General features: G+C 42.2%; 1 protein-coding gene across 1 annotated transcript in view; it reads right to left on the bottom strand.

Annotated features, from left to right (window-relative positions):
* Positions 1-18,007, bottom strand: part of SLC9A9 (solute carrier family 9 member A9) — a 402,473-nt gene that overhangs the window by 155,446 nt on the left and 229,020 nt on the right. Inside the window, exons 10-11 of the mRNA XM_075937666.2 lie at positions 9,163-9,276; positions 7,253-7,364 (exon numbers count right to left, since the gene is read on the bottom strand). Of these exons, the coding sequence (XP_075793781.2) occupies positions 7,253-7,364; positions 9,163-9,276 (226 nt within the window). The remainder of the gene's footprint in view (positions 1-7,252; positions 7,365-9,162; positions 9,277-18,007) is intronic.

Genomic DNA, 18,007 nt, shown 5'->3' with positions numbered 1-18,007 from the left:
AAGGCACTTTGCAAATATTAACAAATTAAGCCTCACATCAATCACCCTTGCAGGGTGGGTAAGGTTTATATGGGGAACATTTCACCCACTGCAGAAATGTAATTATCTTTGGATAGGACATGGCAGTTGTTTAACAGCCCAGAGCAACAGTGTGCAATATTTTTTGTACAGCAAATGAAGGAAAGAGTGATCTCCTGCAGGAGCTGTGAGGGGGAGGAAGGAATGGAGGGATTGAAGAATGAGCTCCTACTGGAGTAGAGGGTGGAAGGAAGGAGGAAAGTAAGGTTTCTGACTCACAGTAGAAAAGTGAACAAAGAAGATGCAGTACAGTGGGATTTATTGTACCTATACTAAGGGAAGATAGGGTAGAATAGGGCATTTGCTTGCTAATGCAACAATGGATAGGGAAAAGTTGTTATTTCTGGTCTGTGTATGGAGAATGTTATGGGCGTGTGATGGGTGTTCACCCGAAGGAGAATTAGGCTTGATAGACAATCCCTGATTGAGGATGGAGCCTCAATGAACAGAAGCAGGCATGGCTCCCATAAGGCCTTTCAATGAGGGCAGAAGGAGCCTGTAGTTGTTCTCTGGGCTTAGAGAGGGAAAAAGAGAAAACCCGGAGGGAAAGTAAATGTTCTGTGATCCTGGCCCTTAGGGAAGTGCCTACCCAGAGAAGTGGTAGACTAGGAAACAGCTCAGGGAAGTAGCAGGGTGAGGGACAATGCAGATCTGGCCATGGAATCAAGGGTCTCTGAACTGGAATCTAGAGTAATGGGCAGGCTCATATTCCTCCTGCCATTGGGAAAGTAACAGTCTTAGCAGTGAACTAGAAGACTGGCTAAGATAGTCTGTATGGAGAAACTTTGATACTCCAGAAGGGGAAATCTATAGTGACCTGGCCAGAGGGCCAAGCCATGAAGAAGCAACCAAGTCCAGAGAATCAGAGAGAATGCGAGAGGGAGAGAAGCATGCAAAGGATAAAAACAGTAAGAGGAAGTTAGTCAAGAGCTAATCCTCTGGTGAGTCTCAAAGAAGTGCCTGCTCCCAGTGGTAAATAGAGAACCTCTGATCAAGGAGCTTAGATAGGATGCAGGAAGGTCAAGCCTCTGATCTGAATATGAAGGGTAAGATGCTTAGCATAATGGGAACCTGAGTAGGACAGTCTATGACTGGGTCCATGAGATGGGTGCAGCACATTCATGGGGCCCTGTGAGAATCTGTAGCCCAAATGTAAGTCCCTCATTGACATCAGGGAGAGCAATTAGGCGAATTCTGAGCATTTTTGAAAAGCCCAGGGTCAACCTTTGATGCAGATGGTGGTATAACTCCAAGAGTAGGCAGGAGCAAAGTGTGCTCAGTACTGCTTCTGAAACTCTGGTTGAACCTTGCTCATAACATGTTTCTGTCCTAGGGATAAATCAGCGATGAGACTAAAAATCCCATCTCCTGCAATAGCTGCAATTCTTGAGCTAAAAGAAAAGCTCTTGTCTAGTTAAGGACAACAGCTTTTTATATTTTATTCCAGTATGCTAGCTTCTTGGGTCTGCTTCTCCAGAAGTCCAATTAGCATGGAGGGCTTCCCTGCCTGAGGAATGAAAGGTTCTTTTCTCTAGCAGTTAGGAGCCAGTCAGAGTTGCAGTGAGTTGTCGTTTGTTCTATACTTGGTGAAAGCGTTCACAGCTGTGTGTATTGTTTGCACTCAATAAACAAATCTTTACATGTAACTTCCATTTAGAGAATGCTTCAGCAATTCAAATGATTAAGGCCATGTCTGCACTAGCACTCCTGTTGGCAAAACTTTTGCTAGGACACAAATCTTTTGTAGGAAGAGGCTCAATACTTAACAGACAGTCAGAATTACACCATTTAATACACAGTGTTTATTGCAAGAAAGTTCTCTCTCAGCTTCCTTCCAAGTGGTTTTATTTCTCACAACTCAAACATTCAATGGACTGCATCACCCTCTTCTTGTGAGAAAGCTCAGCGGAAGACACTCTGGAAGGAACCCTTTGCTGAGAAATTCCTCATAGACACCTGGGCTACGTTTACACTGCTGCACCTCTGGTATCCCGAAATAGTTATCCTGCGTCTTATCAGCAAGTCTGTTATTTCAAAATATAACAGGTTCGCTATTCCAATGTCCCTGTAAACTTCATTTCACGAGGAGTAAGGGACGTTTCAGATTAGCGGGTTATTTCAAAATAAGTGCTGTGCAGACAGCGCCAAATTACAAAATAAGTTATTTCAGAATTGACTCGAAATAAGTTATGCAATTTGCAGGGCTTGCCGAACCGTGGCGAGCCTTGCTCGCCAGCCGCGCTGTCCGGCGATCTGCACGTGTGCAGATTGTTCTGCGCATGCACAGATCACTGGAACCCGGCTCTTCTGGGTTACAATCTACTTGCCACGGGTGAGTAGATTGTATAATTTGTCGAGCCCTGGCAATTTGCATAGCTCAAATTGTTTAGCATATTTCGAACTATGGGTGCAGTATAGATGCATCCTTAGAGGTTGGGCTAAACTATAGCATACTGACAACAGCTCCATAGTTTGGTTGTTTCCTGACAGCACTTCCGTCGCTTTTGGCAGCATGACTCCAGTGCTGCAGTATTACCAGAACTTGGCTGGGTTTGCAGCTGGAGACTCTTCTTAAAAAAGGGATCCTACAGAATGGGAGGGGCTTCAAAGAAAAACTGTAATGTCTTTTCTACATAAGCTCCATGGGACTGAAGGGTGATGTGTGTTCAACTGGCCCCACTCCACCCAGATTCCTGCCTCATGTGAACTTCACACCCACAGAGAACCTCTGTGGGGCCTAGAGTAATATGCTGCAGAGGTGCCTATATGGGGAATGGGGAACCCACATAGACTCAGAGACTCAGACTTTAAGGTCAGAAGGGACCATTATGATCATCTAGTCTGACCCCCTGCACAGTGCAGGCCACAGAATCTCACCCACCTCTCCTAGAATAATAAGGAGGCATTCTGCATGCACTTCTAGGGGGGAAAGGAGACTCGCTCTCACCCACAGTTCCTTTTTTACTCAATTTTCTTTTTAGAAATCTGGTGGAACATTCCCTTCCTGCTAGCATCCTACAGAAGTTCACTTTAATACTGGGTGCATGTGTGTATACACAAACTTGACCAGGTTGAACCTCCCAAATCTGGAGGTTCGGCAATATCCGTGGTCCAGCATGGATGTTGCTAGTCCAAAGTGTCCCAGAAGCAGGAGCCAGCAGAGAGAACGCAGGGTTTGCGGAGCCCTGGCTGGGCCAGCAGCAGGTAGGCAGGGGAACCCCCAGTGTCAGGGCCGGTGACAGCTGGGGAACCCCAGGAACCCCTCCTCCCTGGCAGCAGCAGGGCTGGGATGGATAGGCATCCCTGACCAGGAAACCCCAGGCAGCAGCGGGGGCCGACAGCAACTCAGGAACTCCAGCTGGGGAACCCTGGCAGTGGGGCCAGGAGGCAGCTGGAGAGTCTCAGTCTCAGCCGGGTAACCCCAGCATCAGTGAGGCTAGGCAGCATCACGGAGCCTCTGCCCATAGTGAGGAACCCCCGTTGTCAATGGGGTCAAGCGTCCAGAGAGCCCCTGGCAGTGAGGCCAGCAGTGACTGGGGAACCCCCAAAAACTCTTGGCAGTAGTGGAGCCAGGGCTGGGAAACCTCAAAGAACCACTGGAGGTAGTGGGGCTGGTGGTCCAGGCTGGGGAATCCCTGGCGCTGTCTTGGAAATCCCAAGGGAGAGGAGACATCAGTGGGCAGCCACGCAGGGGAGCTTTGATCTTTCCTGGTCCAGCAAATTCCATGATCCAGGATGGCTCAGGTCCCGAGGGTGCCGGACCAGGGAGGTCCAACCTGTACACACACGTTTTCATTTAATTTTTTCTTCTGCATGCTATCTTTCATTCTCACACACTACATCACATCTGGCTCTGAACTGAACTGAGTCATACTTTACATAACAGAGAACATGAGGCAAGATGAAATGTGTGTGTCCTTTCCATTGAAACCACCACAAATTGCTTTTTTTCTTGGGCAAAGGCTGCTGATTCACTCACATTAGCTGATGCTGCACTGAGGAACAGCTTGAGCAGCTTAGACTTATCTATAATGATTCCAACATGGCTTTGAATCAGCCAGGGCCCTTAAACCTAAAAGCACCTGGTTCCACAAAATCATGATAGAACATATCTTTTAAAAGAAGATTGTCATGTCATAAGCATGCCCCATCCTGAAGCAGCACAGCCTGACGGCCACAGTCTTAAATTAGTCCTAGAGTCACAGAGCAATATGGCCTAATGGCTGGAGATGACAAAGCAGCCCTTGAGTCACAGGGCAGCACAGCCCAATGGCTAGAGTCAGTAACACAGCCCTAGGGTTCAGGGCAGCATGGCCTAATGGCTAGAGTCTCAGGGATTTGGGGCAGCGGCCCTAATAGGGGGACCCAGACCCATCCTACTTCACCGGGCCCCATCCTAGGGCCCTGTCATTGGTGGAGTGATCCATTACTTAGTGGGGAATCTCACCGCAATACACTGAACTCACGTGGATGGGAGATACCACTTGCACACCCTCCATGGGTCATTTCCTACCAGCTCTGGCATTCAGATGATCCATGTAGTCTCTGGGTTGTTGGGTCTCCTCCTGTGACTCTGCTGGCTCAATATAGTCTCCTGGGTCTCTGGTTCCTATTGTCTAGGCTTCTGGCAGGTCCACCTCAGGAGCTCCTCTATCAGGTCCTTCTTCTTTAGCATCCAGCCCAGATTGAGCTGAGATGCTCCCTTTTATGATACCCCAGCCCTTGGAGCATGCCCAGTGTGGTAAGGGGGCGGGACTTTCTCTGCACACAGGGAATTAAGTCCTCCTGGCCCAGTGCAGGGTATGCACACCCTATCACAAAGATCCTCTTCCCCAACAGCTATACCTGTTTTTGTTTTTAAATGGATGGTGAACAGTGATGGATGGTATGTAAAAGACACTATTCTGTTCATCAAGGGCTTAGTTCTGCCCCCCTTTCTCATGTTTACTAACACATTTCAACTCAAGTAGTAATAGGCCAGCAACATGCAGATGGCATACAGCTCTGCTTGTCCACATTGCTACCATCAAGCCATCACAGTGTGCCAATGAGATCAGCTCTTGGATGAAGAACAGCGGGCTGAAGTTGAACCTGAGCAAAACTAAGGTGATGCTGGTGAGCAGATAAAAGTATTTTGAAGAGTTTGCAGCCACTGTACAGTCTCCATTGATTGCAAAACATCCACAGTTGGTGTATTCAGTCGATAATCTAGAAGTCCTCTTGGCTTCCTTGCTGATGCTGAGCTCTCATGATGAAACGCATTAGTCACAGATGTTGCCACCATCTATGCTTGGCTAGGAAATTCTATCCCATCTTCAAAGAAGAAGACCTGGCCTCAATTATTAATGAGCTTGTCATGTCTTGGATGAATTACTTTAAATCCAATATAGCCTTGAATGCTAAGGAAAGTACAATTAGCATAGAATGATGCAATGAATGTCCTGAGTAACACCGGACACAGGGAATGCACTAGACCTGTCCTCCACTCCCCATACTGGCTTCCCATGATGAGTGAAGCCAGTTAAAGGCCTCAATCCTTATCTTAATTATGCTTCATGGCCTGGGCCCAGGATCGCTAAAAGACCATCGAAAGTTCCTGGATAAAGACTGGGGTGATAACTGTGCTTGTCTAGAACAATGAAACCCTCCACAATAAGAATGCAGCTTATTTCTGTGTAGGACAGAGCGCTTCGGAAGCAGTCCAAGGTTGTGGAATGGCACTTTGATCTTGTTTCCCTAAAGTACACTCATAGCATAGGTTGTGTGTGTGTATGCATGTGGGTATGTAAATAAGTCAAAGACACACCCTTCTGTCAGGAACCTTCAGGGTAGGTCTGTCCTTCTCCTCAGCCTCTCATTTCTGAGCTGGGCTGCTCTCTTTTCAACCATGTCTACAGTTGGAGCATGCTCAGTGGCCCCTCCTGCTTTGTTTTGTGGAGAAATCGAACTCTTCATATCCAGGGCTGAACAAACAAAATGTATGCACTAAAATTTATGTGAGTAAAAAAAGGAAGATGCTCACTGCTTTGGAAGAACACTTTAGAAACTTGCATGGAGTTTGGTTCCAATCTGGAAAGCAACTTCGTAAAAATGCTTCTGCGGGTTCCTTATTGCTGTCTCTCAATGTCAAATGAGGCCATTTAACAAGTGAAAAATATTTTTTTCCTAACTGCCAATTTTACCTTCCCTGGAATTTGAGACTCAAGCTGAGATATTTCTGCCTCGTGTATGTCTGGGAATAAAGAGACTGCAACTGGGATATAACAATTCTGTGGATGATGTACCAATCAGGATCAAATCCAGCCCCCTTTCCAGGGCTAGTTGGTTCTGTAGTACTAATAGGATTTAAAATCAGCACAACTTAAGTAGGTGAAGCAATCAGATATCAGACTGAATCAGGTGAACCACGAGTCTCGCTGGGCCCCTGGATAAGGTGTGTGGGGTGAGGCTAGGGCAGTTGGCCTTCAGCACTGCCTGGATTGTGCCTCCCCTGTGCCATCTGGAGTGCACCGCTTGGGATTTTGGCTCCAGCGGTGATTTAAAGAATCTGGGGTTCTGGCCATGACTTCTGTCCCAATAGCCCTGAGCCCCTTTGAATTGCTGGACCCTGAGGCAGTTGCCCCATTTCCCCTCCCCCTCGTCTTCAGCAGGTCTGGATTGAATACATAGAAAGAACAGGCCTACTGAATAAAAAACCTTGTTATTCTTACATAGTCCATTTTCAGAGTAAACATCTTTAAATTAGAGAGAGAGTTGTGGGAGACCACCTGACTGGTGAGTGGGTATCTATGAAGCACACCGTTCACCCTCAGAAAGCTACAGAATGGGAAATTAATTTCTTTGCTCGTAACATAAACATTCTACTTGGAATAGCTTGGTTGCCTACCACTAGAATCAATTTTCCCAAAATAGGAAAGGATGTTGTGAGCTGGGGATGGACAATAGGTTTTTAGAAGGGTAACCTAAGCAGTGGGTTTCCTAAGCTCTTTTGATTTATAAGCGATTAAAATATTCAATGTACATTTACACACAAGCACCTACATGATCGTGGAACTATCCAAAGTCTGTCCATTGACCTCACCATATTTAGACCTTTTAGCCCCTTGCTAGAAAATAATAATAACGTCTCTGTCAGGTGTTAAAAAATGTAGACACAAAGTGTAAGGGCACTTACCTGAAAACATCATCATGTGTTGAAAGTTCCAGGGAATCTTTTGTTTTCGACCCAAATTCAGAATGAAAGAAAGTGGGTATATGTTGCATGCTCTTGCTATGAAAATTGCCACCTATATTGTTAAATGTGAGATGCTGAGGAAAAGAGGGAGTGAAAGTGGAAACAGGTAACACATTTTTTTCAACTTAATATCTTGAACATCAAATTAGAATAAACACAATATTAAATTTCTGTTGAGAATAATTAATTATTTATAATTTTACATATCCAGCCACAATCTTGTTAGTATCATTATGAACCCAGGCAGTGGAAGAGTTTGGCTCTCTTCAGACATCTTAGTTTTGAACTCATTATCCTATACATCTCTTCACTCACTTGGCATTGACTCAGAATATATGACTACATCTTCGGCTCTTTGGTAAAATGCTCACCATCGCATAGATATACTTTTGAACATGATGACCTTTTTATTTCCTCCCAATTCCTGTAGTGCATACCTTTCTCATCATGCCTTTCCCTTTTTTTTTCTTGTTGACTATAGAAAAGAGTTTTCCTATTATTCCCCTGGGTATCTAATTCCAAAAATGTCTTTAATGGATATTTTAAAACAGTGTTTCTCAATCTTTTTTTTTTATCAAGTACCAGTTTAAAAACTTTTTTAGAAGTACCCCTTTAAAAAAATATTAGAAGTACCCCCAGGACCTACAGTTTTCAGACACAAACAATTTTTTTTCTACCATTGCAACACATTTGTTTAAACAACTTAATTGTAGCTGGGGCTGGCAATGAAATTTTTGGGTGTAAATAGTACAAAAATAATAAAGCATTGGAAAAATTAATACAAAAATTCAATTTTCTCCAAATGTCAGTTGTGATGACATACCCCACAGACTTTTCTCGAGTACCCCTAAGGGTACTCCTACCACTGGTTGAGAAACACTGTTTTAGAAGGACAAGTCATAACTAATTCTATATGGAAGCCCTGCTATAAGGAGGTTCTGTCCCACCCTCCCCTCTTGAATCCTAGGGCTCAGTTATTGCAGTAAGAGTCTGAGTCAGAGTCATGCAGTGGCACACCTGATTTTCTGGAAGTGTTATACTTGCAGAGTCCAGGAGCAAGCACAGTGCCCTCGAGAGAGCACACCCATCAACAGCAATTACGACATGAATAGATCACATAGCCCATGTACTTCAATCTAGCATGGCCTTGTACCAGCTTGCTGGCCCACAGCAAGAGGGAATCATGGATCATGGTCCCTGTGCTGCTGTCAGCTCTAGCAGTCCTCCATTGCTTAGGTTAGGGGCAATCATGTTACACTTGCCTCTAGGTAGTTTTGGGGGTACCTGGCTCCTTAAGTCCTTTCTGCCCTCTAAAATAACCTGCACTAGAAGCACCATAATTTGGATCTAACATCAATTTGGAAGTAACATATAAAAGTGAATGCAACGGAGCAAGCAAGCAGTAAAGTCCCTGATTGTGAAGCTACTGCAATTCATCAAAAAGTGACAAGCAAAGGGCTCTTGTTTGGAGGGAGGAGGGGGAGAGTCACTCTGTGGTGTTCCAGACTGGTACCTGGCACTGAGGAAACATGAAAAAATTGAGGGCAAAACAGCCTGTATGACATCAACATCAAGGGTAGTTCCATGTATGTAAAAAGAATATAAGAAATGACAGTTTTGCCCACAGCTTTGCACATTGCAACAAGTCAACAAAATGATACTGTGCATGCCAACAAAGCATCTCCTTAGGCCCATTACCTAAATGTATATATTAAAATAAAGCTTATTGCCTGCCCTTTTCTTCAATTTGATCCCTAAAAAGAATGCATTTAAATTTTTTTTAAATTGTTTACTTGATTTTAATTTTTTTCATCCCAAACAGCCATTCAGATACTTAAATTAAAGGATACAAATGCCCCAAATATAAAGAGAGCATTGAATATATGATTTTGGAATGTGAATAGTGCAAGTCCCATGTAACAGAAGATAACATTCTCGGCCAAGAAATTCATGAACTCGAACAACTGAAAAAAAAGAAAAAAAACCCATTATTATAACTCATATCTGTAATTGGCTGGGGTTCGTCACATTAACTATCAGGCACATTAGATTAAAGGGACACTGACAACTTGAAATCTATTCTTTTCTAATTGTTTCACTGAACTATAAAATAGTTTGTTACTATACTATTTCCTGTGCTCATTGCATTGGTAATGTTTGTGGTTTTACAATGACCTTTTCTTGTATTTTTCATGTTTTCCTCCCCTTCATTGCCATATAAAATTCCCATGTAAACAGGGAAACCCATCTAACTAAAGTCTCAGTCCAACTCCAATGAAAGCAATGGAAGAATGACACTTCACTTTACACTGACTTCGGTGGAATTTGAATTGGGCCCTTGACTGTTCTAGTGAATACAGTGAATTGATACAGTGAAACTAACTATGCATAAAGAGCAGTCAAATGTGTATGCATACACCTGCAAACACACACACCAAGAGAACTTTTCCTCAATATCATTAAGTTATAGCAGTCCTAGGCATCACTTGTGGCAATCAAATTTCAGGCAAAAGTGTGCTGTTTAAGATGATGAACTTGAAAAATAAGATTATCTATGATATAATTTCAAGAGTCTTGTAAATTGGATCATGTAGACACAGCGGTCAAATTCTCATTTCAAATCAATCTATTCAAGGAATCATTTAAACATGTTGCACAGAATGGCAATAATTTAATTGTTATAATGGGTTTCTTCTGTGAAACAAACCAGTAAATCTATTTATCTTGAGAAGATGGTCCTGATAACATCAGGACACAATTAGTTTGAAAGGGAAAATATAAAATATAAATCTTCAGTTTTCTTCCGTACCTGGAGAAATCACAGACTGTGTCCCCAAAGCAACAACAGAGTACAGAAGCAAATAACTTTACACATCTGTTTTCTTCAGTGCAGGCCAGTGGGACTCTGTGTGGGATTGGGAATCAGTGCTAGCAAATACAATACAGAATCAGGGCCTATATTGGTAATTTCTGTCTACAAACAGATACAAATCCAGTCTATTAGGATTGTTTCTATACAGCTATTTCTCTTTATATCCTAATTGGGATTTATGTATTTTTTAATATATTTCTGGGTCTAAAAATAAATATTTAATACCCAGTCAGTGAGGCTTAACAAAGGTAAAACAATTAAAACAAATATTGGACTCAAAGATTCATATAAATGCAGTGCCACAATGCAAGATGGTCTTGCATGCAGTGGCAGCACCGTCAATTATATTGAGCATGCATTCTGTGTTCCATATTCATTGCTACATCATTCATGCAAATATTGTCACCGATATAATAGGGAATCCATCTTGTAATATAAAAATGAGAAAGCTCTGTTTCATTCAGAATGAATTTCAATAGTGAAAAACTAGAGATGGGGCCAAAACCAAACTGTGAGTCTAAACAACCCCAGGCACTGGAAGAGTTTTTATCCATAGCAAAAAAAAAAAAAAAAAAAAAAAAAGATCCATTGCTTGTGTTCACCTTTATCTTTCATTTCTTTTGAGGATACAATTCTGCTTCTCTTCAGGAAAGATCTCTGTCATGTACCTCATTTCCACTGATATTTTATTTATGAACATCATCACCAGGCTCCTACTCTGAAATTTAGCTTAACTGTTGGGATGAGAGTGGGGGCTGCCCCGTGTTTCAATACAACGATATTTTCACTCCCTGTTTGCTAAACGTCATAATTTAAAAAGAAACTATCAAGTATTGCTGTATTTGACAAACATGATTTCTGGTGTTAAATTAATCTTTATGTGGTAACCACATGCCCATCTACCACTCCATTGTCCTATATTTTTATGAAGGCAGATAGGCTTTGCTAAATCCACATCAGTTCCACACCTAAAATTCCTTCCCAATTGTCTCCCAGATTAAAGTCAAGCTCCTCACAGTTGCCCTCAAGGTTCTTACCAACCTGAAGCTCCCTGACCTCTCACCTCTTGTTTCCAAGCCCCCCTTTGTGTAGTCTAATGTTGCTAGTCTGGAGACAGTTTCAGTATTATTTTCCTCTTAGTTCCTGACATCTTTTGTGCTTCCTGCTATAAGTTCACCTTCCAACTTGACAACATCCAGTATGTTTCTCCCTGCTTCAAGGTACCTTAGAAGCCCGGGGTCTATGAGAAGTTTTAAAGAAATCCATGTGACCCTTAACTGTGTCTGTTAGCATCCTATACCACTATGTACTCACATTGTCTTTGCCCTGAACTTTCCTTAAACGCTTCCTTTATCCCTGTAAAGCAACTTTATGTACAATGATGATAATCAGGCCAATGATCTATCAAGTCTGACAGCCTGCAATGGTAGGATGCATTTCCCCATCTTCATCCCTATTCTAATTAAGGAGCTTTTCTTCACACCCTAAACAAGGAGTGCTTGTTCCATGTGGAACTGGCCTAGATCTCACATGCAAGGATAATTGCAGTGTATGCAATTATCTTAGAGGTGGGAGGAGGTGGTGACATCTTGAAATGGGGAGCGGAACATCTAGCTTTGAAAATATCCCATTTTGTCTGAGCACCCTAATCACATGCCCATGATGAAGGCTGTTTCCAAGAGTGACCCTTTGAAAATTTCTCTCCTTATTGAGCATGAAAGCCCTGATGCTCTGAGTATGTACCTGCCTAACTTTACTTGCCTGAGTAGCCCCTTTGATATCAATGTGATGACTCAGGTGAGTAAAATTACACAAGTGTATATGTGCATTCAGAATGAGAGTCCAAAGCATTATTACGTTTGCAGGAATTAGTTGGTTCAATGGAAGTCATTCTCAAAGTAGTGCACATATCTTTTTTCTTCCCCACAGTATAAACAAAATCAGCCCTTAAGAAAGTGGTTGTAAACCATCATCAGTTTCCTTGCAGTTACCAAGCAATTGTACTTGGGCCCATTTCAATGTAATGAAGATACCTGGTAAAAACAAAACATTTTCTCTGTATTAAACCAAAACATGTAGTTTACAATCGCCCACACTCTGCAAAATGTATAGGCCTGTTAAAGAGATTTTACAGACATGAGGTAGCAACCCCAATAAATCACTCCTGTAAAATTCAAAATAAGTCCAGTGTATCTTATAGCAGAATTCAGCTCAGGACTCAGTTTTTTATTTAATAGTAAATTACAATAGCAGCAATGCATCAGTCATCTGCACATCCAATTTAAGCTTTAGTACAGTCACTGGTACCATACTCTGCCTGGACACCCTCCAGTCTAATGAAATTTCTCAGGAAAGAGTGCATTAAAAGTGACTGTTTAAAGTTACTTGTTTAAAATAAATAAGCAGTCTAGTAATAGACAGCATTGTCTATTACCCAAAACTTCCCACTGGAGACCAACCGGGGTTACACTAGTATGGATTTATTGATTGAGGAATAAACACTCCACTATATGCATTATATGGTTAAACTAAAGAGGACAGAGCTGCCACTAAAGGTTTAAACTAAAGGGGAACCAGCTATCTCTCTCACACACAAACAAACACACACACCCCTTCATTCAACGGGAAATATTGCATAAAGCCTCCGCCCAAGCTATTACTTGATTTTACACATGGATTTTCTGGAAATACGCTAAACTGTAAGGTCCTGCCAACACATGAGTTAGAGACTGACAAAAACCTGCTGACTGCATTGCTGGGGGTGGGGGAGGGAGAGGAGAGGTAGTTATCTTCTAAATCACTTCATTACTGATGCTTTGTAAATGATTCTCTGAAGCTTTGTACAGTAATTGTTTCAACTGCATTGCCTTTTAAACTCTGCAACTTGTTGTAATCTTTGTTAAACCTCGCAACTTTGTAACTCTCAGCAACTTTGCTTTATAAGTTCAGAAACCTACTGTAACCTTGGTGTTTGTTGAGCCTTGCAACTTTGTAATCTTTGTAACTGGAGCCACTTTGCTTGTAACTTGCTCTAAACTGCATTCTCCTCTAAAATATGAATGTGTGTGTGTGAGTGGAGACTATTGTGTGTTTGGGATTAGAGTAGAGTTGCCAGATGGTTTAACTAAAAATACTAAACGCCCCCCCCCCAAAAAAAAACCACCAGGGAAAAAATTCTGTTGAAGGAAAAAAAAAGGGGGGGGGGGGGACCAAAGCTGTTAAGCAAAATAAATAAATAAGTAATAAAACGGCATTAAAACAACATGGCCTCTTTCAGAGTGCCTGCAGAGTCAGAATAGGGATAGGAACTGGGGACAGTTGAGCACTAAGACCCAGGGAAGGCGTTGTTTCCCCTTGGTCTTTAGGCTTTTGCTAGTGGCCATTTTTTGTTACTGATCAAGCCAAAATGCAGCTTCCCTGCAGAACCAGGTAAGCAGGGAGTCTGGGGGCAGACGGTGTTGGGGGGCAGAGGCTGGGGGCTGGACCCAGTTGCCAAGTGTGTCATAGGGTTGCAGGGTGTCTGGTATTTTCGTCTCCTGGCAGGGGAAAAACAATCAGACAATACCAGACATTTTAGGTGTCTGGTATTTTCTGAATTTTTTTACTGGACAGGAGGCAAAAATACAGGACTGTCTGGGTCAGTACTGGACACCTGGAAACCCTATTGGCCTGCAGATTTATTTTCTAAATCTGTTGGCTCTTTAGCCTTAACCAGCAGCAACATTCACCAAAACAATCATATATTGCTGTATATATCTGCAGAACTTTTTATGTTCCCAAAATAATATGACTATTCCCAGGAGTATCTGAGGGCTTGCCTACACTGGCAAGTAACTGTGCTGTAACTTTCTCACTCAGAGGTGTGAAAAAACAGTCCCCCAACACAGCAAGTTACAGTGCTGTAAAGCACCAGTGTAATCAGGCTTCCAGTACTGTTAGTTACTCCCCTCATGGAGGTGGTTTACCTAGAGCTAGGGTTGCCAGATGGTTGAAACAAAAATACCAAACCTCTCCTCCCCAGGTGTCCGGTATTCTCTGAATTTTTTTTACCAGCTAGGAGGTGAAAATACTGGACTGTCCAGGTGAATACTGGACACCTAGCAACCCTAGATTAGAGACTGCAAGGCTGAGCACCTGGAACCAGATGAGTCATTAGACCAATCAAAGAGACATTGCAACTCTGCTGGATCAAGGGAAGTCTGGGCATGCTCCCTTGTGATGAATGTGGTTGAGGCACAGGAGTTGCACAGAAGCAATAAAAGGAGAGAGCATGTGGCAGAAGCCCCTTTTCTGAGAAACTTCTCTTTCTGTAGCCAGAAGTCTCTTTCTTTTCTGACCAGCTCCCCAGCCATGATCAGCAGACAGACCCTCCAGGTGCAACATGACTTGGCTCCTTCTGCAACCCATGTGCCTGTGTGAGTACCTGAGGGCAGGAATGAATGTGTGTGAATGAATGAAGGCGTGTTTGTGTGTGTGAGAGAGAGATAGCTGGTACCCCTTTAGTTTAAACCTTTAGGGGCACCTCTATCCTCTTTAGTTTAACCATATAGTGGAGTGTTAATTCCTCAGTCAATAAATCCACACTAGTGTAACCCTGGGTGGTCTCCAGTGGGAATTTTTTTGGGTAACATTGTCCCATGTGTTTACTTTGTTTCTGCCCTGGAAGTTCATCTTTGCACGTCTTATTTTTCCAAGTAAGCAATTAATATTTACAAAGATTGAGCATAATGGTTTTTCCTATTTTCTTCATACAAATAAAAATTAGTTCTTCATTACATTCTTTAACATTCTATGGTGACCCCAAAGTATTGTATGGCCTGTAATCATCCTTTTGCTGCACTGAAATAGCTAGGTACTTAAAAAAAATGCCAGTTCTCTATGGCTTAAATCTCAAGGGCTTACATTTCTGCATGACATCAAAGTAGGACAGAAAGCACTTCAATAATCCAACATCACCCAGGGGGACCTAGAGTAACATACTAAATGGACTGGGTATAATGATAGATTTGGGGGCAAGAGAGCCATTGAAATCCTTTGCACTCACCATTAAGTGAAGTGGGGGATATAAAAATTTAGGACATTTGATTATTATTTAATTAGAACACAGCTATCATGGATTTAAGGATACTGATAAATCAATAATTGATGACAACTACTTATGCCTGACTCTCTTAAATTACAATACAGTGAATGCGGACTACTACCATTTTTATAGGCTTCTGGAAGGCCTTTCTTACATTCTAATCACTTTATTTAATCTCTTTCAATTAGAGGCTTCGAAATCACAGAAAGCAGATTTGAATTTGAAGCCATAGCCTGCAATCCTTGATACTAAGGGTAAAATGTAAGGAATAATGAATCCTCACAACACAGTTGTGTAAAGCTCTTCATTTCTAGGGTAAGCTGCTTAGCTGTAAGAATCATGCATAAATAACTAGAATTCATATGAGAAGATAGGCTTTTGTTTACTTTTATATGGTGCTGATTTGAAAGTCTCAGCTTATTTAGGAACTGCAAACATAAAAGCAATCCCAAGAGAGTGAGACTCTTGCAGTATAAGGCCTTTAAAGTCCTAGAATGAAATGATGGCCATATGGATATCAGTGAGTGCTTTGACTTCAATGTAGCCAGGATTTAACCCCTCTAATGTTTATGTATAATACAATACAATACACTTTCTTCCTCTTCCTAGAGCAGAGTTTTATAGACTTCTTAAGATGTGGTGAGAAAGTAGCAGGAAGGGTAAAAAAGAAAAGAGAGATGGGAACAATAGGAAGGCAGAGGAACAGCCCATCATAGTTTGCATTTCTACCAAGCTGTTAATCCTGTATCACTTCATACAGCACTAGTGAAATGCAATATGAGGGAAGCTTAGGTGCTCAGCTGGCACACAGCACACTGCTTCTGAGTAACAGGAGAGAATCATTTCAACCACAAACATCCTGGCAAACCCCTACTTCTATCAGAAAAGCCATGGGACCTTAAATACTCTTACAGAGCAGCAAAGATTTAAAAGAAAAAACTCACTATGATTGTCTGAAGCTGGGCACCTCGTTTTTTATTTAAATCCCCCCTCAGTAAGTAGCTTGCTTATTCAGAGGTTCTCAGCAGCTGCAGCAGTAATCCATGGAAGTAATATCTTGGCATCTTTGGAAAAACTTACTTGTCACTCCTGTTTAGGTGCCTAAATTTTGGCTTTGGTGCCTTAATTTGGGCACCCAGATTTTGAAAAGAACAGTCCTAACTTTTTTGAGGTACTGCCCAAATGACCAGAAAGTAAACTGTATGTTACTGAGGTGAGAGGCTGAGTCAGCTCTGCTGGCATCTGTCTCTGGGGACTAAGGAGTCTAAACATTTCATTCCTGATGTGTTGAATGATTTCAATTTATAACTATTTCATAGCAGTGCCTGTGCCAAGCATTAGGCACCTCAAGTTCCTAGGCACTTTGATACAGCACAAATAATAATAAAAGTACAATGACTCCAAAGATGAAGTTTCCTTTCATACTAAAAATGAACACTAAAAAAACCCCCAACACACACTTTGGAGAGAAACTTCAAAATGCCCTTGAACTGACCATGAGATCCCACTTCAGCTTTCTAGTCCTCTTCAGAGTTCCCTGTAAAACTTGTTAAAACAAGATTTTCTGTTCCTGATGTTACTAAGGTAATAAGTGCAGTTGAAAAACACCCTGTCAGGCTTTCTTTAGCTCTCATGAAGGGGGGAGGAAATGGGCAGAATAATATTTTTCTGCTCTCCAGGCCACCTCTAACAATAAAGAGGAGGCAGAAAAAGAACTAGGATCACTTGAACTGTACTGTTGCAAACTCTGAAAATAATCAAGTAAATACTGGAACCACAACAATTTGAGTTTAGACCCGAGAGAGAGCTCTACATTTCTACCTGCATTAAGTTGAATGATCTAATGTAGTATAGACAAAGTGTCTAATATATGTTAGGCAAAGTGAAACACCGGGGCTTTCCCTTAGGTCTGTATATATGGCACAAATTAAAAAGTCACATTTATTTTATCTTTTTGTATCTAATTTACTGACCAGTGAACCCTGAAAGAACCAGGATTTTGGAGGCACAGAAGACAGCAACATAATGAGGAAGGGAGGGAAACCTCTCTCAACTGGGTGGCTAATTTAACTCTCTGAAACGTGTGTTAAATCTCTGGCTGTGTGCTCAGGCACTGTATGGGAATATCATCTAGGGAAGGACTGCTGACAGACTTGCTGGGGCTTTGAATAGGTGGAGGGTGGCTCTGAGTCCCAGGAAGGGGCAGGACTTTGGATGGAAGGGGAGGCACTGGTAGCTAACCTTCTGTACCACAGCCAGACCTTTAGTGCTGCCTGGTCTGCACAGCCTGGGACTACAGCAATTATTAAAAGGGCCCGGGGCTCTGACTGCTGATGCTGTTGCAGTAGCAGTGGCTGGGAGACCCAAGCCCCTTTTAAATTGCTGGGCCCCAGCACAGCTGCTCCTATTACTCCCACCTCTTGGCGGCCCTGATTCAGGGAAACTTTCACAGGAGTTTTCCATTTTTCTATGTCCAGTCCCAAACCAAACCAAGCAATGAAGAACTGAAAGACAAAAGAGTTTAAAAAAAAAGCCTGTTCTGACTCCTAAAAGGGTTGGTTTGAATGGGTCGATAGGGTAGAAGTTTGGTTTATGTTTTAACTGAACTGGTCTGACAATCCTAGTTATATTGTTAACTAACTTACACAATGAATTTTGTTATTCTGTTTTGTCAATAAATTAACGAATGAGTAACTCATGTCAGAGTCTGAGGGTGAACCTGTTTGACTAGATGGACAGT

This window comes from Pelodiscus sinensis, chromosome 10, assembly GCF_052426305.1.
Source record: "Pelodiscus sinensis isolate ZL-2025 chromosome 10, ASM5242630v1, whole genome shotgun sequence".
NCBI lineage: Eukaryota > Metazoa > Chordata > Testudines > Trionychidae > Pelodiscus > Pelodiscus sinensis.
The sequence above is the reverse complement of the archived record's forward strand: the minus strand, read 5'-3'. Positions and strand labels throughout refer to the sequence as shown.